Raw genomic sequence first — 23191 nt, 5'->3', positions numbered from 1 at the left:
AATCCTTAGCCTTGAAGTCAGCCCCCTACCTTATATACAAGACTTATAATTTTAGTTACTGTTTCAGTATGGCAGCAGCAGCACCACATTTCTGGTGATCCAGATTTTAGATGGTAGCGCGAATCGTGGCAACTATAGTGAAGTGTAGCGCTCGATTTAAACGACTAGTAAACCTTGGAAGGTGAGACAGTACAGTATTCTTCCACATATAGCCTACACTGGGATTATAAAAATTAAATGGTAGACGGGAGATGCGATATATGTGCAAAAATCTCCTTGAGGTGCAACTTCACGGCAGTGCTTTTGCCTTATAGTGTGGCGTGACGACAGCGCTGCCGTAAAGCCACGTTGTAAAGTGAAATATGCGCCACTGTGAAGTCGCTCTTCAAGCCAAAAATTTGCACATAACACACATCACTTATTACGACTACTGCAACGACTTCCAATTATTTGGTATTTAGGGTAATCTCTACCGAGTCTGAATAGTCCGTAGGCTACTCTTTAGTGCCTTGTATTGGTCTGCATACTTAAGTTCCCTTTCTCAGGTGCCGCAACGGCTCCCTCACCTTCTAGAATTGTTGCAGCCTTATAATTGAATAAGAATGGTGTATATTTTACACATTTTACAGCAACTGACTTGTGGGCTATCTTACAGCCGTGTTAATCTACTCATTTCTCCATTGACAACTCATCACTACTTTCATGGAGCTCTTTGGCTATATCTGGCCCTTGCGCCACTGAACACCACGTCGTCATCTGTTCGGGCCCTTCTTTGTCTTCGTGGTCCTCAAGTTCCATAGTTGCAGTGCTGCAAAATTCCTTGCACTGCAAATCACTTCCGCAACTGCTGTCAGCCCGAGCAGTACTCTGCTCCGGTCGCCGATTGACCTCCGTCCACTGTGGTGGTTCAGACGCAGCTGCAACGGCTGCAAGGAGAGCATCGGCAGGAGGCGGACAAGGCCCAGGCCTTGCAAGCGCAGCTGGACGAGGAGGCTCGCCGACGTGCACAGCTCAGCCAGCAGGTGGCGCAGCAGGCGCAGGAGGTCGCCCGACTGGCGCTGCGTGACCGGCAGGCGCAGGCCGCCCTGGCCGAGGCTCGCCAAGCGCTGCAGGCCGTCCAGGAGGAGCTGGGCAAGATGCGGACGTGCGTAACCACTTGTCTTGTGCCTAGCACTGCTGCAATTGTAAATGGCCTTCGAAACGTGGTGGCCGTGACATTTCCTCTCCAGCCGCTGCAGTCTTTCTCTGGAGCCCGCAGTACGCAAAAGCAGGTCACTCAGATTGGTTTCTGTTACTTTAAGAGAGCCGTCGCTAAAGCCACAGAGTGGCCGCCATGCATCGGTTTGTTTTTATCACTTAGTAGGAAGACGTGGCGCTATGAATGGAGTATCAGAATTGGCATCTTACTTGGAGAGTCAGGTAACCTCAGTCTGTCATAGTGTACCTAACACTGCTGCTTGTGATCGAGAACACAAAAAAATTACCCATTAGAGTTACGCTTACCTTTTACCAGTTTATGCTTTCCTGGAAAATGCAACATTTCAACACCAATGTTCGGCACGTCGCCAAACTGCAATCCGATACACCTGTGGCCCCTAGATCCCATGTAAACAAGAAAATGTGCGAGCCGCGCACTATTAAGAACAGTAGCTGCCCTCTGCGTCAGCTTCTACAGAAAACTAGCCTACCCGTCTCACGCGAAAACACCGTTGCACACTCAGTTTGTTATTTAGGTACAACCAAATCACCTCATGCGTTGTCGCATGCCATATTCACAGCTATCGTCGCCAACCATATTGCAGTAAGCATCTTGACCTATCTGTTTTACAGCGTGTGAGGCGTAGTGCCATTGTAAACATACTGAACGCCTTCGGTAGGGGATAACCCAAATGTGCCACCATGCCCTACTGCAGGCAACGTCATGTGAGCGTCATGTTTCGCTCCATCGGCATCCGGTGTCTCCCACCAGCTCGATTGCATTTTGGTTTCCCGACGCCATCTTAAAACACTGTGCAATAGGAAAACAACAAAATGCATATCGGGCCACCAAAGCCCCACTAGCTCAATGCATGTCAGCGCCTCGTGCCACAACAATTCGCGCAGCACTTCACATTATGTAAACGTAAACTACAGTTGAGTCTGGCAAACTTTTTATTTACTTCGGTTCACATGTTTTCCCGGTTAGCACATTTTCTTCTAAAGTTTTTTTCCAAAATATATGGACAAGGTTCAACCGTATTGTAAAGAATTTGTACGCAGCAAAAGACACACAAAGAAACAAGGGGCAGGATGATGAGCACACCAGCCTGTTGCTTCAATCTTTGTGAGCTACCCATTTCACTCTTCCTACGTTTAGATGCAAACCATCTCACGTAGCCTGCTTTTACTCTATACTTCACTCAATCCTTTGTTGCGCAATGTTTTTGTGTCATATTGTGGAAGCCAGGGCTGAAATTCACAGTCTTTTTTTTTTTCCCAAGACCAGCCACGAATTCAAAACATCACAAAGGATTCACATGAATATAGAGATTCGAAGTCATGAACAGTAGATAAACAAGAGAAGCCTCAGCCTGGTGCCAATATTTCAACAAGGTAACTTCGTCAGGGCCCGGATGAAGACGAGTCCGCTTGCTGAAACATTGGCTTAGCCTATGCAGTGTGGTCCACTTATAACAATATCAAGAAGAACGAAAAATCCGATCACATTATGTTTGTCCACCTTGTGTTTGCACTATGCAACATACTACTATGTTTTTGCCGCGAGTACGAGCAGTGTGCTATGGCTGCTGGTCACAGGAATATGCATCCCTCCAACTTGCTCGATAATAATTAAGTTCAGATCTGCAATGCCTTTCGTGTGATAAATATGCCACATTTTGCTACTAATACGATGAAATCTAATGTCACATCGAATTACATGACACATACCTACATTTCTTTTTTTATATTTGACACGCTCCCTTTTTTTGTTTGTGAGGAAAAGTCCCTTTGGCCTTCATAGCATTACCTGCTGTATATGAAATGGAGTATAAGGCTTCCCTTGTTTGGCCACTGTTGATTAGGCATGGGTTTGATGCACAGGGGTGGGCTTCCAACAGCTGCTGTCTTGTCCTGTGGAGTTGGCATGGAGACATGTTCATGTACTTAGATTTTGGTAGATTTTGGAGAGCAAGGAGCCTTGGTAATTGTACTTATGAGAATATTAATCAATATAGTACAGTGAATGACCAGTTATTCAAACACCAATAATTCGGACATGCTTGATTATTCGGAAAGCCCCGCAGAAACACCACTAGCCTCATAGACTTACTGCTAAAAACGACCAAAGTTTTGGACACAAGATGGCCGCCGAGTCGAGCAGAAATGGCAATATTTTCGTCTTGAGATGTCGCCGGCACAGTCATTGGCCATATCACCAGCATTCCGCGAAACTGAAACTAGCAAAGCCTAGTTGATCTAGTAGTCGTTGATGAGAATTCGGTGTGCACATTGACTGTACTTTTGTCTATCTGTAACAACAGTGTGGCAGTGGTCGAGATACGGGCTGTAATTTTGTAGTGATGCCTTCTGCTCAATTCTATGCCACTCTTATCATACACTGTTCATGGCCAGCTGATCCCATTGATAATGCATGTGCAGTGTCGCTCTGACCACTGATGAAGCACGAAAAGCATGAAGAGGAATAGCACAAAAGACATTGCTAGAAAATCACAGCCATGGTATGCCTAGGCCAGGGACAAGCGTATTTGCGCATATTTGGCAGCAGCAGCATTTCCACATAGTTATAAGATAGCCTGCTTGGTACTGGGTGAAGAATGCCGTCGCTCCTAGATGCCGATGCTTCTTGCATTATAGTCACGCGAAATTAGAAGTACATATCTCCAAAAGTGACGATCTGAGAGTACGGCACACCTCTCTTTTTTTTTTTTTGCCATTTGTGGAATAAAATCAGTTAGTTTTGGGTGAATCCGGTATTTCTAACCCCGAATTATTCGGACGCTTTGGTTATCTCCCTCTAGTCCGAATTATCGGCCAGCGAATGTGTGTTAGATTGCCCTTGTAGAAAACTCTCAACATTTATTTTTTGTGCCAAAAGATGATTTAGTTGTAGTGAAAAATGGGTGACTGAAGGGGTCGCAGAATCCCTCCACTATTAAAATTGCAAAGGTCATTTAAAACTGGCAGTGGCAATCTGTCATTTGTATGCAGGAATGGCTATTAACATAGGCATAGGCGTGTGGTGTATTTTGGTAATTCAGAAAGTGCAAGAAAAATTCTGTGGACCTGTCACATTCCTGTTCATCTCATGCCATTGTGCATTTCTTGTTCTTTCTGTTGTAGGGCAAAAACGGTGGACGACTTGCAGATGAAGGAGCTCCAAGACCAGCTCGAGGCCGAACAGTACTTCTCGGCAAGTGTAGTATGATGTCTAAATGCATTCCTAGTAAGCCACGCAGATATGTGAGAAGCAGGTTCCATGCATTTCTTTCTTTTTTTTTTCTTTTTGCTGGTTAGCTGAAGAAACTTGAGTCTACAGAAAGTGACTTGACTGCTAACCATAACAAAAACAGGATGCAGTAAGGCTTCATTCATTATAGGCTGAAGAGGATGAAAACGTAGCTGATAAAGTTACTGTTGCTGCTGTAAATAGCTTAGGCAACAGACATTCCTGTACTTACTGCATTACTTCAAAATGGCCAAGAGAGGAAGCCATGATGTCACATTGGCGGCAACCAGCTGCCTACACTTTTCGTTTGATGTACTCAAAGCAATTTGCAAACAAGCTTTTTTGCGGTTTTCTGAGAAGAACAATGTTTGTCTAATAAATTTCCAACTTAGTTTAATAGTCAATAGAGTCAGCTAAGCTGTGTATCCAGTGAGTTGCTTCTTGTTACCGCATGGTGAAAGCATTCTTTGCCTTAAGGCATCTTGTGGAGCAGAAATATTACTGCTTCATCTGCAAGTAATTTGCATCCTAGGCACCTGTACTGAGAAAATTGAGCGTGCTTTCTGGTTTCCTCTAGCTGCTAGCGTAGTCTTTTTCATCTTAATATGTATTGCTTTCACTTCAAACATCAACGTCGTTAAAAGCATCTGTATTTGAGGCGCCATGGGTTTGCTCCTCTTCGTGGATTCCTCCTGTAAAGACATGCAGCACTGCTTTTCTTCTCTTTTTTTTTTCATGGGACGTGTTAGTGACCTGATTTTCTCTGTGGTGCATTGCAGACGCTGTACAAGACGCAGGTTCACGAGCTGAAGGAGGAGTTGGACGAGCGCAACCGGGCAGTCCAGGAGTTGGAAGAACGGCGCCAGGTGCTCAGTCGAGAGCTCGAAGTGGCCACGGTGCGCGCAGACTCACTCGAGCTCCACCGTTCAGTCCTCGAAGACACCGCTGCAGGACTTGAGAAAGACAGGTGTGCAGGGCCTTGCCCTAGTCAGCTACGTTTTCCATTGTGGTTGCTAAAAAAAAATTGTTTGTGAAAGACAAAGCCTTGTCGTAGAAGTTGAAGCAGTGATCAAGCCAACACAGTCCATATCCCTTCCTGCAAAACCTTTTGGTTTTCCAAAGACCTTGCAATCTATGGCAATAGCTGTACGTCTGATTGCAGAAGTTTTTGGAGTATGCATGTAACAAGAAAGTTGAATTTTATTGTGGTTCCACTGCTTAGCCTGTAACTCACGGATCCAGCCCAGTCATCTGTGAAATTCTGATAATTTGAAACCTCTTAATTCAAATTGACGAATAATTCGAATTGCTCTGTTGGTCCCGGCGAAGTCCTAGGTATGTGAATAGAGAAAAACTCCCACAAGCTCGCACTCCAAAAACCACGCAACAATTACTTCAAACAGAATCTCTCACTTCTGTGTGCTGCTAGGTTCCGTAATGTCGCTTGCCATAAAAAATGACAAGGAAGGACATGCAGGGGGCCAAGACCAAACTGGAGCAAGCAAGAGTGGCGTGCACCCTCCTTTCCCATCCGGCATAAAAGGAGCATGAAAGAGTATCCAGCGCATGCTTGATCAGGTTACCACGTGCTCACTTGCCAGAATGCCTGAGGTACTGCTTAGTACAAATCACTTGGATCGTCTTGGCTGCATAGCATAGCCTAGTTTAATTCTGTTCGCTTAGGTAAGAGCAAGTTACCATCTGAGCCATACCGTGAGGTAGCTCTCAAAAAGTTTGTTGGGCTGGGACAGAAGGAGCTGCTGTGGGAGTAATGCTGCCATAGGATATACATTGACAGGATCAGCATTATACCTTTCGTGACTGCTCTCGCTATAGTTTGTAAATAGAAGAGCTCTTGAACATGCTAAATACTGTAGACTGGGCAACCACTCCCTTTTTAGAGGACAGCATCCTGGGACACGGGTCCAGACTGCCATCAGCACAGATGGCATTATGGCACTTAACACTCGGGAACAAGTGACAGGCTGTAAAAATGCATAGATGTGCCTAACATTAACAGAGGTGAGCAATAGAAGCATGAGACATGCATATATTGCACACTTTGTGTGGTGTGTGTCTCCTTCTGTTCCATTTTCCACATCTGCTAAGTACATCATGCATACATTACACTTAATAATTTGCCCATCTAGCTGTGTAGGCAATAAGAGTTGTGCTCGTCCTCACGTTTATGCTCAAAATTTATAGCTCCTCTGTTCTTTTCTTTATTAACCACCAGCTGAAACTCACGCTGGTGAACCTCTCCGTCTTTCTCACATTCTCGTTCCCCTGTTCATGTTCTGCTGGCTGATGCTGTGCTGGTGCGGTTAACAACTTCCCCTGCCTGTCTTGCAACGCAGGGCGGTGCGCGAGCTGGAGCTGGAGCAGCTGCAGAAGCAGCTGAACGCCGAGCGGTCCATGCACGAGGCCGCCCTGTCCAAGGAGCGCCAGGAGCGCCAGGCCGAGGAGGCCCGTCACGAGCAGCTCCAGAAGCAGCTGGCCCAGGAGCGCATGCTCAAGCTGCAGGCCGTCAACAAGCTGGCCGAGATCATGAACCGCAAGGACATCGCGGGCGGTGGCAAGGGGCGTGCGGCCGGAGACTTGCGGCGGCGTGACCGCGAGGTGCGCAAGCTGCAGCAGGAGCTCACCCAGGAGCGCGAAAAGTATGCACAGATGGTCAGCCGCCTCCAGAAGGAGCTCGCCGAACTGCAGGTGAGTCACCATTGGATGTGGGCCAATTGGGCCACTGGACACACCACTGCTCTGCGTATACTATAATTGCCATGAAGGTGCAAAGCTAGTCTTGGAAGTTGTTTCATGCTTTAAATAGTGTGAACCTTCGTTGAACACTGATTGCTTGGTTCAGAAGTGGCTGTATCCCTTATGGTACATCCATCTGGTCACTTTTGAGCGTTCAAGAGCACAGTGCAGTTTACATGCCGCTGCTTGAAATCAAGGGGTTACAACTTATTTGCCTGGTTCATTCAGAGCACTCGGAGGCACTTTTACCTTCGAGCTGGGATGATCAAAAACTGATCGAATTCCGATCATGGTTGGCTTCTCCGGTTGCTCTGGGAGCAGCTGAGCATTTGGCTTGGGCATGCCTTCTCTGGCTTAAATGTTGAGAGGGCTCTGCATTGCGCCAAACTAAGCTGGAGCATGGCAGGAAGCACTCGAATGTACCATTGTAGGTGAAAGGCAGAGCTGTATGTGATTGTGAGAAAAAGCTTTGGAAAAATTAGGGGGAATAACATTAACTGTTAGCAAGCGAACATAGCATGGAATTCGAAAGCTACCCATCTAGTTTGGTTGATATTGTGCCACAAGGAAAGGCATAAAGCATGATTATAATGTGCAGGGTTTAATTTGGTTCAGGTAACATTGAGTGCAGTAAATTCAAAAGTATGCAGCCAATGCAGCCTTTATTTTTTGGGTCTGCATTCACCCCTGCACACTCCAGAATACTCTGAGGAGGTTGTTTATATTGCAACACACGCAAAATGTCTGCAGGAATAAGGGATGATGAAATAACATTGGGAAACCTCGAGCCGCAGAAGTGAGCGGTTGCTATGTGATATTAACCCAGCATGGCTCGTGCAGGCAAGTGCTCACGAGGAGGGCCAGGCACGCCTCAAGCTCCAGATGGAGCTGGACTCCAAAGACTCCGAGATGGAGCTTCTGCGGCGAGTGGCATCTGCTGCAGCCCTGACGTCTCCAGATGCCCTGTCGCCCGTCACAAATTCTGGCGGAGGTGGAGGTCGGGACGGTGACCCCCAGCGCCTCGAAGGTTGGCTGTCAGTGCCTCAGAAGCAGAACATTCGGCGGCACGGCTGGCGGCGGCAGTACGTGGTGGTGAGCTCGCGCAAGATCCTCTTCTACAACAACGAAGCGGATCGGGCAAATGCGGACCCTGCCCTCGTCCTCGACCTGAGCAAGCTGTTCCACGTGCGCTCCGTCACCCAGGGCGATGTCATCCGCGCTGACGCCAAGGACATTCCTCGCATTTTTCAGGTGGGCTCTTCATTTTTCTTTGTGCTTCAGATATCATGACTGTTTTTAGAGCAGAGCTCTTAGGCGCCCGTTCCTGTGGCGGGCATTGGTGGTGTAACCGAGCAAACATGCACAGCGGAAGATGAAAGAGCGAACGCGGAGCAGGAGATGAAAGATGCGAGCCGCGAACAGCAGAGACCACCAACGAGAGCGGCTGTGTGACGTGCGGCAGTTGTCAGCAACGTCAGTGACGTGCGCGCGGGAAGCCGGTGTCATGCAGACCCGCCCAACTGCTCGTTTGCTACTATCGTCCGCTCGCGTTAGCTCTTGCAGGTACTTGTTCGGTTCGCTTGCTTTGGCATCGTTCGCGCTTGTTTCGATTGTCATGGTTTGCGATTTTTGTAATCTGATTGTACACGCCATGCAAATTGTCTAGGACTTTCTGGAAGCAACGCAGGCACCAGTGATTACACTGCAACTTTCGATGAGTCATGCAGGAGCTGTAGGAAAGTATTTTAAAGACTCATCTTTAGATGACAGCTCTGTAGAGTTTTGCTTGGAAACTTAAATTGATGTCTTCTTATCTGAGGAGTCTGATGACAACGATTCTGTGGATGGACCGGAGGACCTTGCGGCTGCTTATGAATCTGCCATACGAAGATGGCCTACTAACTGTTTTAGGAGCTGCGTGAAAGTAGCCACTGTTCGTGTGCATGTTTTTGCACTGTTTAGGTTATTTCTGATTCGTATTCTCTTTTCTGATAGTGTATCGAGCCCTGCAATATGCTTTTTTGCGTAGCACTAAGGCCTTGCAGTGAAGCCTCCTTCAAACTGTCTTTTTATGCAATTTGTGAACTAAAAGAACCTTATGGAATTGAAATAATGGTGCCATTTTGTTAACAAAAAACGAAGCTCTACAAACCGAGCGAGAAAAAATATCTGGTAAATCTCGTAAAATGTTTTTCTTTTTTCACGTAGGGAGGAGGTTAAGAAGCCTTTGTTTTTGGTAATAAACTGCCTGTTATCTGCTGTGCACGTCACATGACTAGTGACCTGACATGGCTAGCATTGCACAAAACTTTGGCAGCATCACCTGCGCTGCCCCTTCCTGTGTCAAGCTCTCACACGATCCTCGCTCTGCGGGTTGTGCAGGTCCTTTACGCTGGGGAAGGCGAGAGCAGAAAGCCTGGAGACTGTCCCGATCCACCACAGCTCAAAGATGTAAGTGCGTTGGCTTTGTCAGATTTTCAACAGCAGCTGTGTGTTTCAACCTGAATTCAATGGTTTGACAGATTTCCATGTTCCCATTAAAACTGTATTATATTGTAACTTCGCTGGATCAGTAAGCTGTGGCTTCGGGCAAGTTGGTTCTGCATTATTATGACCAGCACGTAACAGAAGACAACATACAAAACGACAAGGACTGGTACTATAACTTCCGGCTACCTTTTATTGATAAACTTACATCTATATACGTGCCTCATATGCTGACGTCATGCATAAAGTAAGCTGTGTCAAGACATGGATTTCAGCATTTATTTTTACAGCTCCATTAGGCGTTTTAGGGCAATGTAGTTCTGAAACTTCCAACTGTAACTAATTTTTTTAGCCACTCATCGTTCATTAAGAGTGGCTCACTGCACTTACTTCATTATCAGAAATTTCATGCAGAATGCTAAAGCTGTGCTAACTAGAGGCATGGTTAGCATCAGTCTACAAGCACTACGTTTTCAGTGTTTTGTAAGTAACCTATAGTCAATACACGTAGTGCGCTGCCTGTAGACATGCCTCTGATGGCCACCTAGTGGACGCTTTTGAAAGTACTCTCGGGAGCTCTAGGAGACAACTCTTTGCAGCAAGGATCACTGAAGTTTGCGGCTGCAATTTTTCCTTTGTTCGGGTACCAGACGGCTTCTTCTGCAGTGACAGCTGCAGGAAAGGCCTGAGCCCCTAGAGAGTGTACAGGTACACAATGTTACTGGAGTTAGGCATTACCCGGTCCGCATAGGTGCCAGGTGGGATCCACAAACAAGCCCAGTTACAAAGTTAAGCTCGTGTTAAGTAGCTATTTCGTTTCGTTGACTAACTCTATTTCTTAACCATGTTTTTCTTGTTAATCCTACCCTTGCCGCATCACTCTTTCTGTATATGCAGACTTGTATTTCAAACGACTACATGTGACATTGGCAAATAAGCGCCATAAAGCTCGTCCCACATAGTGCACTTAGGAAATTGTTCAAGGAAATTTAATCTTGCCACCTACACATGAGGACGTGCTCCAACACCTTGCCCACGCAGGACGTGAGCGAGATGGGCCGGAGGTTGTCCGTGTTCGGCGGCTTGCCTGGTTTGGGGATGAGTATGGTCTTGGCAGTCTTCCACTGCTGAGGCAGTGACCCCGCACTCCAGCACTTGTTTGATCTGCTCATCGAGCAAGTCAGAACTGCTGGTGTTACCGGAGGCGGTGCTGTTCAGACAATTGCAAACTGGTTCTTTACCCACCCCAGTATTAATGACTCGTCTATACCCTAAATTATATGTGAGTGATGTGTGCCGCGTGTGCCAGCGGGAGAGGGCCACCCTGACGCACATCCTATGGGATTGCACCAAGTTCCCCAATGAGGCTTCGACAAGTACAACGATTCCTCCGCGACTCGCGGCTGCGGCGGAATGCTACGCCCACGAAAGCCAAACCTGGGCCGTCCAGCAGGTCTCGGCGGCTCTTGAAAGACAAAGGCCGAGCGAAACCGACGGAATGTTGCCCCACAGGGCGACCAACCGCGGGAGTAACACGCGCTGGAGTTGAGTAGGGACCACCCGCTGAGAAGACGTCAGGGCCCGCGTCACGGCGCCATTTAGTCATGGTGTCGTTCTGCAGGCGACTACATTAAGTTGTCTCTCTCTCTCAAGGAAATGCGTACTATCGGCAGCGAGGTTGCCAAACGCATGGGTGAAAACAGGCGGGAGGCAGCGCTGCACCACCGACGCGATTCCGCTGCGTAGGTCAACGAACTGCCCTTCGCGCTAATGTTTGTTCAATTTCAAATTTTCTTTGTGACCTGCTTGGAAACGTGCAAAGCTAAAGTCTTGCCAACAATTTATTTTCTTTTTTTATGTCACCAAACAGAGAAGCCACTATATCTAAAGGTGGAGCAGCACTGGCCAAGATAGATGGGTGCTGGCATCTAGGCCATGTTTAATTCTTCCTGGCGTAAAGAGGCTAACAAAAAAATTAAAATGGTTACAAAATGCACGCAGAAAAATGCACTCAGCTGTAAAACAAATAATGCACCTTGGTGATAAGTCTGCTCAGACTGCAGTAGCCTTTATTGATTTCACAAACACAATGAAAATTTTTCATCAAAAATCAAACACCAATAGCATATGCAGCAGCTAACAACAATTCTCACGCTCAGCTACCTCTATTCTAAAACATTCTCCAAGTAACCTCTGTGTTGAAGATGTTCCCGAGCAAAAGGAATCAAGCTGTTAAAAGAACTTGGCTTGTTAGATATGGAGCTGTTTCCTGCGCCTACTTCGAGTTCCCCAGACCACATCGAATCGCCCACCTAATTGAGAAGCGCAGAAAACACGGAAAGCACATTCCAGAGGAGCGCCCGAGCAAAGAAGTTGAAGGTCACAAGTTCACGAGCAAACAAGTTCGTACGCCGCCGGTGGAGCTATTCAATGCTTGAGTTTTCCAGAAAGCGAGGGGATAGCACGGCATTGTTGGAAGTAAAGTGGGTGCCAAACCAAGACGGCGGTAATGCGCCGTGACAGCCGGACGTGCCGGGAAGGCCCAAGCGTACCTCTTCATCGCCTTTGAAGAAGACATTTGCTACCGCTGCGCGGCCGTAGCACCGGGAGCAGGTGGGCCCTCGGACAATGGAGCATGAGCACCCCCCCATTCTCCGCCTTGGAAGAAGCGCATTGCAAGTCTGCGAGGCAAGACCGCAGAGAGCCGCCGGGTGTGACAACGCGATACGGGCGCCAACCATTGGCTGAAAATGGCGTCATCTGAGCGGACCCTCCCATTGGTCGAACATGATGCGACCTCCAGTCCTCGAAGGGTTTAAAAGAAGCATTCCAGAGAGACCAGAGCATTCCCTGATTCCCTTGATTCACCTCTCTCGAACTTCTTGCCGCGGGCCGCAGCGTCCGAGTTGCTGCCGGCCCGTAATGACTGTACGACTGTTACTTGACTCTCACCTCTCTGTATATAATGTAAAATAAACCCTCCCAAGTTTGGTTTTCATCCCGAAGTCCGTCCCTTGACCCCTACAGGCTGTAATCATTCGGTTAAACCAAAACGAGATTTCACCCCGCTATAAACGAGGTAAGGTGGAAAGCTCATGCTGAAAAAAAAAAAAATTACACTACAGTTCTGTTTGAAGCAAATAGCACCAGGTCAACACTCGTGAAGTCATGCATAAAATTAGTATGAACTGTGTGACAGCTTGTGCAATGACTTAACGGGCAGCCCAAAAACCAACGAGATCACTCCTTGCAAGCTGTGGCAGCTTTAGCACGCAACACAATGCACTCGTACAGTTATGTGCCCTAGCTAGAGCAATAAGGCAAACAGGTGGCAAATGTTGCAAACAGCATTCAGAACCTGTGTGAAATGCCTTCAAACCCGCACGCTGCACGGCGGACAAACCAAACCGAAACATGCGTACGTCATGATCAACTTTGTCACTTACTGTGTAATAAGCGTGGGAACAAAAAATTTCCTGTGGACAGTGGCAATCCATTACTGCCGTCCCTCCTGCACATGAGGTATTGCGGGGAAAGAGTCAGCAGCAAGGTGTTGTGGACATTTGAACATCCCACTATAGAACAGTTGCTTCTCAACATGCCTTGAAGTTTTGGCGACAGCGCACATGTAATGGGTGTTGCTTATTTCACTGCGAAAACATTAATCAATCATAGATGCACAACCAGCGATCAAGAAATGTACGGTGGACGGCTGCCTTCTTCCCAAGCGTACTTGGCAAGACTGGCACCAGTGGTGCATCCGTCGTCGTGCTCTTCGCGTATATTGAATGATAAAAGTGACATTATGTGGCAGAAACGAGGGTGCTGGTAATATGTCCTACTGGAGAAAGCCGAAACCTGAAATCAAGTTCCGCATATATGCTCTTTTTTTTTCTTCATTTGAATCGAAATGGAAAAATTTTATGCCTCACACATTGCTTGTCATAAATGCCTTGCCAATCATGTCACTCACTGTAGCGATGACGTCCGTGAATTTGACCCTGATGGAACCGAAGAAATCGATTGAATCATCTGGCTGGTCAACTTAACAATATGCAGAAAGAAACACTAAAACACGGCTGATTCATTTGGCAGCATTTGCCCAATTCTAACACACCCCAGAATAAAACGCATCCATTTTCTGTGGGGACAAAGTAAAGAACTAATGTAGAACTGACATTAAAGCAGCTGAATGAAGCAGACATTTAACATGCACCCGCTATTTTAGCGAGAAAAATAGGCAAGGGTCAATATATGTTGCACAATGACTGCCGGTTTCCTAGTCAGCGTCGCCGCACGGTTTGTTAAAGTTAGCTTCGCCGCAATACATTTGTGTTATGCAGTAAAGCATACAAACTGCGCGAAGGCTGTTTTCATTCAATTGCATTGCACAGGCATCGGACCAGTTTTCTTGAAAAACAATAGGTGCACGTTAGAATCGGGTGAATACCATAATCAGACGTGATTTGCGGTTAATGCTTAAGAATCTTCCTGGAGCTGACTGAAAATAGGCATTTCCTATGAGAGATGGCGTCTGTTCAATGCATTCACTGTCCCCTAAGCTCCGTTGAAAGAAACGCTGCCAGTAAAGGGGTCGTTGTTAGGGTCATCATAGGGGTCAGGCGCATGCATGTGGACTGATCAAGTTCTAATTATTTGATGAAGGTTAATTTTAGGATCGAAATAACAAAAGCTTTGGCCCGTATAAATGCATGTGCGCTGACCGGGACGTTTGATCAGGATCACATTAATTAACTTAAAAATTGAATCAACTGGAGTTATATTAACGGAAGTTTTATGTAATGTTAATCAGTGCCATCTTGCTAAGGTGGTCTCCACTCACACCTTTGATTGATCTGGAGGAAAATATTGACAATGATCCACAGACTACAGCTTGAGAAATGCTCTTCTAGGATACTGGAGGGCTCTGGGATCATTTTCTATACAGTAAAATCTCATTGGTATGATCCCATTATATATGATTTCCCAGCACCAACATTTGTGATAGCGAACACCAAGAATGACCTTATACTGAGTTATGCACTTCTTTTTTACTGGATCATACGTTCCCGGAAAGCGCTATCTTTCAGCACCAACATCGCCAAACTGCGATCGTATGATAAGCCTTCTGGCTGCTAGATCCCTTGTAAGCAAGAAAAGGCATGAGGCGCATGCAATTGAGAACCGTAGCTGCCTGCCGCAGCAGTTTGCCTGTAATGCTCACCTGCCCATCTCGCATGAAAGCACCAGCGCACACTCAGCTTCCTATTCCAGTACCATCATATCTCCTCCTGGGTCATCGCACGTCACATTGACAGATATCGCCGCCAACCCTGTTGTGATAAGCATCTTCACCTATCAGTTTCACAGTGCATGGGACATAGTGCCATTGGAAGCATACTGCACACTTTTAAAGTGCCATTGGAAGCATACTGCACACTTTTAAAAGGCAATAATACAAACACGCCACCATTCTCTACTGCCTGCGGTGAGAAGTGAGTGTCATTTTTCGCTCTAGCTGCATCGTAGGCTGCGGTCACTCACGAACTCAATTTCGTTTCTGCTTCTCGTTGCAGTCTTAAAACGCTGCGCAGTAGGAAAACGATAACGATCGGCTCGGAACGCTCAGGCCCTATAAGCTCTGTGTGTGTCGGCATGTCTTGTGCTACAACGATTCACGCCATGTGGGTTTGCCAAAAGTTCCTACCAAAATGCCCAGCTCGAAGAAGCTGTTACCCAGGCTGAATCAAAGAAGTGCAAACATAAGCTTGCCGAAGCCGCAAAGATGACAGTGCACATCTCAGGCCGCTCAGGCCCCACCACCTCTGCACACATCGGTGTCTCGTGCTGCAACTATTTGTGCACCACTTCATAATACATAGATGTCAACAGTTGAGTTTGCCAAATTTTTTAGTAACTTTGGATCATATGTTTTCGCGTTTAGTATACATTTTTTCTTTTTTTCAAAGTGTATGAACAAGGCTCTACTGTAAATCTGACCTGTGTTGACTTATTGGGTGTCTTAGTCTATCAAGCAGTGTGCCTTTGCACGTGTTTCATGAAACACTCATTTGCATTAGGGCAAGGGCTCTCAAATCTTTCTCGCCTTGGCGAACCCTATCAGGTTTTCCACATTGATGTGGAACCCCTACTCTGACCCTCTTTTCACCACTGTGTGTATACATAAACTCAACATAAGGACCACCACAGCGTCTGAGTGCGGCCTCTGTTATTTATGGTGCATCATGTTATCTTTAACCTTGAAGGCCATTTTTCTTGATGATATTGCAAGAACACATGGACAAGCAATTATTTTTTCCTCCGTGCACTTTAACCAGCGCACACCAACCATGTGGCCAACGATATAGGCACCGCAGGCCATAAACAGCATCTTCACGCCAACAATGCATAGGATACACAAAAGTTAATTTTTTTCAAACATATGTGACATGTCACTCATGCTGAAAAATGGCCTTTGACGTGCCGATCAGGACGCTAAGCCTAAATGCCTGTGTCACTTGGACAGCAGTTGTTGTGCATTTTTATTTTTCGGTATAGTGAGGTAGCAAATGAGCCCGTGTTGCAACTGCACCATGCCAACTCCAGTGTCCGTCAGCTCCAAATAACGCATGAATGTGCCCTGCATGTCCTTTGCAATATGCCATTTAAATGGCCAATACCATCATCCATTGGCGACAACCCAGGCAGACAAGGAGCTATCAGTTTGCAGAACATCCGAGTTGATTTCTACTCAAATATTATAAACTGCACTCGCGTGCATGAATTAAAATCACACAGTGGGTCCCCTTCGTGGGCCTTCAGTCTTGCATGCTGCTCCCGCGTGTGTCTCTTGCTGTCCACAGACTTAACTATGCACGAAGGCTTCAATCAATGGGACCAAAGCCATGTGACTGAATGCAAAATTTTTTCTCTAAATCGACAAATTGTGAAACTGAATGGGGAAAAGCAGAGTGGGGTCGGTGTAATTCCGACTGCTCGTGGAACGCTAAGGTGGTGTTCATGGAACCCAACCAATTTGAGAACCCCTGCCTTATGTACTTCTGGAAAAAGCAGACACAAACTTGGCAGTTGCTATTGACCCTGCATTCAAAAGTGCCTGATCAAGAGTTTGATTGCTGCACAAGCACAGGGCCCATTCTTTAAACGTGCCAGGGTCCTCACGTCTGCCATTTCTAGAATTTTCTTTCGAGACATGTTGTCTTGATCTGTAAGAATTACGCATTTGTGAGTCACCTGCTGAAACAGAGCCTTCCCCACATATGCAGCTGAGCACGCTGGAGCACAAGGGTCACGACCTGGTCCCGATCTCGTTCCACATGCCAACCACCTGCGAGTTGTGCCCCAAGCCACTGTGGCACATGTTCAAGCCACCACCAGCCCTCGAGTGCCGCCGCTGCCGCCTGAAGCTGCACCGGGACCACGTCGACATGCTGGCCCCTTGCAAGGTGGATCCCACCTCGGCCAAGGAGCTGCTGCTCCTGGCACCTACAACGGATGACCAGCGCCGGTGGGTCGCCCAGCTGCGCATCCGTGTCGATGCCTGCGGCTACGCGGCGTCCTCCGCCGCGGCCGCGGCTGGATCTCCCGGGGCCATCCGCCTACGCAAGTTTCCCTCAACAGCATCGTCGAGCTCCAACACGTCGGCGTCGTCGGTGTCTGGGCCCGGTGGCAAGGCGGCTACGCTGCCGAGCCGCAAGTGCTAGTCTCATCTTCTTCCTCCGCGGACTCTTCAAGCATTCTCATGCAATCCCAGGGGCAAGGTTGGTGCCAGAACCACTTTACCGCCTGCGCTGGATGCAGCCTGGGTTAGCACTTTCCGCCGTTGATGTGGCGGGGCCTTCCAGACACACGCGCTTGTGCGCGGACGGATGATGCATGCTTTTGGGCGACTCGCTAACAGTTTGCACTAGGGCTTTTCTCTTCCCTTGTTTCTTACACGATGAGTGCCACCATTGCAGTCATGCTGCTCGCCCCGAGCATGTGGCGGTCGGGCAGGAGTCCACAGCCTAGAACTTGAAGACACCACAAGGCATTAGGCAAGAGCACTCAACGCAGACAGCTCGTAGAGGTTCCCAAATCAGCTCCTCGGGACAGTCGGCCGATCTGCTCAAAAAGAATCAATTCTGGTCTGTATAGAAAGTTGAATCCTAACATGTTGCCGCTCTAGTAGCCGACAAGCCCCATCATCATGGTGCAGTGAAGTCAATGCCACCTGCTTTTAGCTCCGTTGTTTCGTTAGGATCATTCCTGCTGTCACTCTCCATGCTTGTAATGGTAACTTTGACATCACCAGTCTTGCATCCAATTTTGGCTGCCCAGACTGTTTAAAAATCTTGTGCCCATTGTGCTGTACTGGCCAGAGAAGTTCTTCTGTCGGTTTGTCTCTACATCATAAGATGCAACGATGCATTTCCCATTATGCATAGAAGTCTTTTGTTGTGAACATGCCTGCTTTGAGTTATCTCTGGTAGGATGCAGCTTTGCTATTAGCGCTTCTGCTTTTGACATGTTCACTGAAGGCTTCTCATATCTGAAATTGTGCGCTGTGTGCCATGGCAACTACAAGGCCATGAATCTCGTATGTTGCCACTTACTCATTGACTGCAGCACAGATTGTGTAACTTTTATGAGGGGTGACGTTGCATTTTAACCAGCCATACATAGAAACAGACCATCAGAAATTGAAGCGTGCAGAAGAGATTTGAAGATGAGCCCATTTTTTCAAGATGCGACTCAGTGCAAACACAAGTGCCTAAGTGTGGATGTCAGAGCTGAGCAGCCAAGCGGCCCGCATTTATAGCAAGGAACAGGAACGTGCGGTGGAAGGGTTTCAAAACCCCGATTGGTGCCACATAGGTGTTTGTATGCGTTGAGAGACAAAAACTGTGCATGTAAACACACTTGTTTGCTTGCATAAGTTAGCATATGTTTTGTACGTTTCTGTCTCATTTCTTCGTGCTTCATTCTATCAAGTGTCTGCTGCGGTGGCTTATGAAATCTGCCAATAGCACTACTGCAGCTAGCAATGTTGGCATCAGCGTAGTGAATGTAAGGTATAATCGCATAATATCTGTCATATTTAGAAGTATGCAAATATACAGCACTGGTTGTCCAATGTGCAAGTCACTAAGGTGCTTGCAGTGAATATAACACTGTTCGAACTGTATGAGTAATTTGCAACGCAGCCTCCAAGCTGTTGTTTCTGCATCCAGTTTTACCTTGGACTGTGTTTTAAGGAGTCCAGCAAGACCTAGAGGTTGGCAGCATTGGTTCTAATTTTGTCATAGTTGCAACGTAGTAATTTTGACAGTTTTGGTGTCCGCTGGTTGAATTATTCGTAACGTGTGCACACATGTTTGCCACTTCCCTTATTATTTTTTTTTTTCAGTTTGTGAAGGCTGATTACTATCGTGTTTGCTAGTGCATCACTAGTGTTCAATAGTGTGTCGTGCCGCGTAACGAACCCCAGATGGCATTTGAGCCCATTATGCTTTGTGCAATCTTTCACTGTGGTTAACAGCTCGGGCTCTCTCAATCATCATCAGCATTCACCTTGTTGTGACGTTATTTAGCAGATCGAACTACGTTTAAGCAGCCCTTTAGCGCTGCTGCACTTTTAAAATACCTGCTCAAGATTGTTAAATTTTCCTCGTGCCATGGTGGCAACTAGTCGTTGTGGCATCAGATATTTATGACACTGACACTGCACTCTTAATTTTGTTTGGTCAGACAGAGCTGTAGTGTATTTTTCTTCCTATTTCTTTTACAAAAGGCGTGGGTACTACTTGGCCAACTTGATTCCTTTCTGCTTGGTCACGTTCGTGCATTAGTTTCAGGTGTGTCTGCTTGTGAGCTTTGTGTAACATTCCTGCATGTGGGAGGCCTCAAGTTATGTTTTTTTTATTTTTGTACTTCAAGCACACTTGGCAAATTTTACAAATTTGTGGTAAACATACCCGATTTCTTTTTAAGCTTCTTTATGATTCTCATAATGACACGAATAATTATACGACTTTTGGTTTGCATTCGGTTTAGGGTAGAAACTGATTTTTAAAAGATACAAATATAATCTCTAATCGAGTTTTCAAAGTGGGATTTTTCAGACCTGCTTGACTATTCAGACTGACCTGCACCACTGCCACCCAAAACATTGAAACAGTGTGTAATCGCAAACGAAATTTGAGCCGACATCACATAATGAACGACGTGAATAAATTTCATGAGTATTTCATTTGCCTGTGGCACAGATTATTCTAGTTCCAGTTATGGAGCAGTGTGTCCGTTCACAGCATCTTGTTGGATTAAGATTTTAAAAGTAAACAGTTAACAGCATGCATAATAAAACAGTTTTCAGTATTTTGCACAATATTTTAGCATTTTCTTGCTTTGGCTGTAGTACTTTTCACATTTTATGGTTGGCATGTCTGTCCAAGCCAACGGGATAAACTAAATGGTTGGAGATAAGCTTTGAAAGTAATCTGTGTGCTAATTATTAGGCTTATTAAAGGGCCTGATCAAAGGCGTTGTATTTTCATCTGCATACGTTGTTCGTTGTTAATGGCTGTCAGTCCCTTAAATATTTAATATCAGTGAAACACCAGCAGGGAGCTATCTATGCCTGAACAAAAATAACCCTTTTGTTGATGAGAAACTGAGTTTTTGAGAAACTGACGATTGTGGTAAACGTATGCGTTTGCCGACGTTAGTGATTAATATTGAATGTATAGCTGGCAGTAATTGTTTAATAATGAACATGGTCCTCAAATTGTGTGCAGAGTATGAAAACCGTTGGTTACCTTTTGCCCATTCCTGTCCTCAAGAGTTTGCTGAATCATTGCAGCATTTTACTAGTGTTTCTGTGGTGGTGTTATCTTTGTCTTTCCTCTTGTGGTAGTTGTGAGCGATGTTTGGAGGCATTATACTCTGTGCTCATAGTTAAGCTGAGAACGCCAGCCACTTATACAATTGATTGCAGCCTGATTGTTTTAGGATTACTGCATGGTGCTTTTGTCTCTTCTGCGAAGAGGGCTAGATTTTTCAAATGTGCTGTTTTCTGCAGATGCTCGTAGCATGGGCACCGTTCAGATGTAACTTTGTTGTGGTTTCGTTTCAATTGCGCCTGTAAATGCCCTGCTATATTGTGTACAGTGTCCTCATTGTGTTGAGGTTTGTAAAGTTGTGTTGTCATTCCCCAGCTACCACCACTGCAACAGCTCGCTCCTTCTGCGCATGTGTTTATTCCTTACCAGGAGTGCTGACCAGGAGATGCAAGGTAGCGTTAGGGTCATGGTAATTTCTGAAATCGCTGAAGAAAGTGTGTGCCATTACATGTTTTTACAGTCCACCTTTTTTGTTGTTGAGCCAATTCACTTCCTGGGTGATTTCGCTGGCAGAGAATCTAACCTAATTGAGATTCATCACTAGTGCATTGCCAACAGCAAAAGCTTTCAGGGCCTGTGGGTGGCAGCCAGGCTACGTTGTTGCATCATCTAACATCGTAAAACTGCTGTGAAGGCCCATGTTTGGGGGTGTGCAAACATTCAAAACTTTCAAATAACAAATGAGAGAGTCACTATTTGTAACTGTGAATATTTTTTTAATACTTTTTGAATATTTGAATACCTCAACTGTGCCCACTTAGATATAAAATTGGAGCAAGAGGACGGCAAATTTTCACACCTGCGGGGATAGTATAGACATAAAATGTGAGAACTTGTGTAGTGGTGCAGGTTACGCCTCTTAGGTAGACATACGTTAAAGGCTAGACAGCGATCATTTGCACTCTGTCATTGGCAAAGAAACTGCTTGTTTGCTCTTAATTCTATGTTTTTTTTTAATGTGTAAGCATTCTTTGGCGAGTACCCCAGAAGAATCTGTCACGTGAGAAGTGTAATGCCTTGTATCTGCACAAAAAATTGTAATTTGTGAAGTTAAAACATTCAGTCTTTATAATTTATTATAGTGTGAATGTAGATGATTGGTAGCATTATAAGCTATAAGGAACATTTGAAAGAAACTGATCAGGGAGAATTTTGTTAGCAAAACCGTGACACCTTACCCATAGGATACGTAGGGCTCCGTAGAAAATGCATAGGGTAGCCTGTGGTAGGGGCGGGCCAAATAAAATTTGGGGGTGGGCCAACTTGAAATTTGCTTGCGAGTCAATCTATTTTTTTGGGGGGGGGGGGGGGAGGTGGCCCAACTTGAAATTTGGGGGTAGGCTGATTTGAATTTTTGGGATGAGCCAACTTGAATTTTTGGGATGAGCCAACTTACATTTGGGAGTGGACCAACTAAAAGTTGGGGTTACACAAATGAAATTTGGCAGTGGGCCTACTTGAAATTTGGGGGTGGCTCAACTTGAGCTTGGGAGTAGGCCAAGTGAAATTTGTGGGTGTGAGAACTTGAAATTTGGAGGTGGGCCAACTGAAATTTGGGGAACAAAATCAAAAGGTAACAGCCAAGCCAAAGAATGCTTACGCATTTATAGAAAATTCTCAGAATTTCTGTGTAATTTTTTTAATAAACCAACACTTCGTAACGTTCTAGGCAATGACAGAAGCTTGCTAACATTAAGAATACTAGGATGTGAACAATGCTTTATAATTATTGTGATAATGGCTGTTCATTATTGAAATGCTATACAATATTTGATTTGATACTTGCAGTGTTCGATTTGTATTCGATTCGGTCTCAAAAATCACTATTCGCACATCCCTACCCATGTTCACTTGTTTGTTTCTCACACGCATGCTTTATTCAGTTGGCCCTGTCAAACATTCCTCTGTTGCCTAGGGAACGCGATAAGTGCCACTTTCCAAGGCGCCAGTGCAATCATGCATCCAGACTCAATTTAGCTCAGTTTTAGTTGTCCACTAGCATACGGGAAAGGTCAATGAGCCTATTGACAGGAACTGAAAACGCTTCTTTCGCACTGATATAGGACATCAAAGGACAATGTTGGGTGGTTTCCAAAACAGTGAACACTTTCTTTAAATTGCAAAAAGAAAAAGAAAGTTGTCATGTGCTGCCATTGCATGCCAAAAGTTTCGTGGCCGAAAAGGATGAAGGAAGAGGACAACACAATCACTATCTTGTAATTAATATAAAAAGATGCATTTTAATTCACACAGCTGCATAAACCTTATACTAACAGGAAAAGCTGAACCATAGTACTTCACTGTGCACTGGTAAACGGTGTGTAGAGGGATCCACTATGGTTTGGTTTTGGCCTTTGCATAGTTAGTACCATCTGAATTTAAATGTCTGTTTCTTTCTTTCTTCTTTTTTTTTAATAGAATTTTACAGTAGAATATCGTTACTGGAAATTGCATAAACGGAATTACCACTTAAATGGAACAGCCTCTAAGTTGGTTGGTTTTCTATTTGGGTGATGCAAAAACACTTGTTCATTAGAACCAGATTTTGTGCGATTGTCTCTAAACGTAACAACAAAAGCAAGCTATGAGGAATTTTTCA

The 23191-nt window shown here is 45.7% G+C and overlaps 1 protein-coding gene across 4 annotated transcripts in view; it reads left to right on the top strand.

Moving 5' to 3' along the window:
* Positions 1-23191, top strand: part of Rok (Rho kinase) — a 74303-nt gene that overhangs the window by 47015 nt on the left and 4097 nt on the right. For 3 of the 4 annotated variants that reach the window (XM_070540909.1, XM_070540908.1, XM_070540907.1), the window contains 7 exons: positions 912-1144; positions 4342-4411; positions 5227-5414; positions 6805-7156; positions 8045-8455; positions 9587-9655; positions 16978-21588. In XM_070540909.1, coding sequence (XP_070397010.1) covers positions 912-1144; positions 4342-4411; positions 5227-5414; positions 6805-7156; positions 8045-8455; positions 9587-9655; positions 16978-17415 — 1761 coding nt within the window. In that variant the 3' untranslated portion in view covers positions 17416-21588. Of the gene's footprint in view, positions 1-911; positions 1145-4341; positions 4412-5226; positions 5415-6804; positions 7157-8044; positions 8456-9586; positions 9656-16977; positions 21589-23191 lie in introns of those variants that run through there. The other variant, XR_011515261.1, reaches the window with a different exon arrangement.

The sequence above is a fragment of the Dermacentor albipictus genome, chromosome 6 (assembly GCF_038994185.2).
Source record: "Dermacentor albipictus isolate Rhodes 1998 colony chromosome 6, USDA_Dalb.pri_finalv2, whole genome shotgun sequence".
NCBI classification, from domain to species: domain Eukaryota; kingdom Metazoa; phylum Arthropoda; class Arachnida; order Ixodida; family Ixodidae; genus Dermacentor; species Dermacentor albipictus.
Note: the sequence above shows the minus strand (reverse complement) of the source record. Positions and strands in the feature narration are given on the sequence as shown.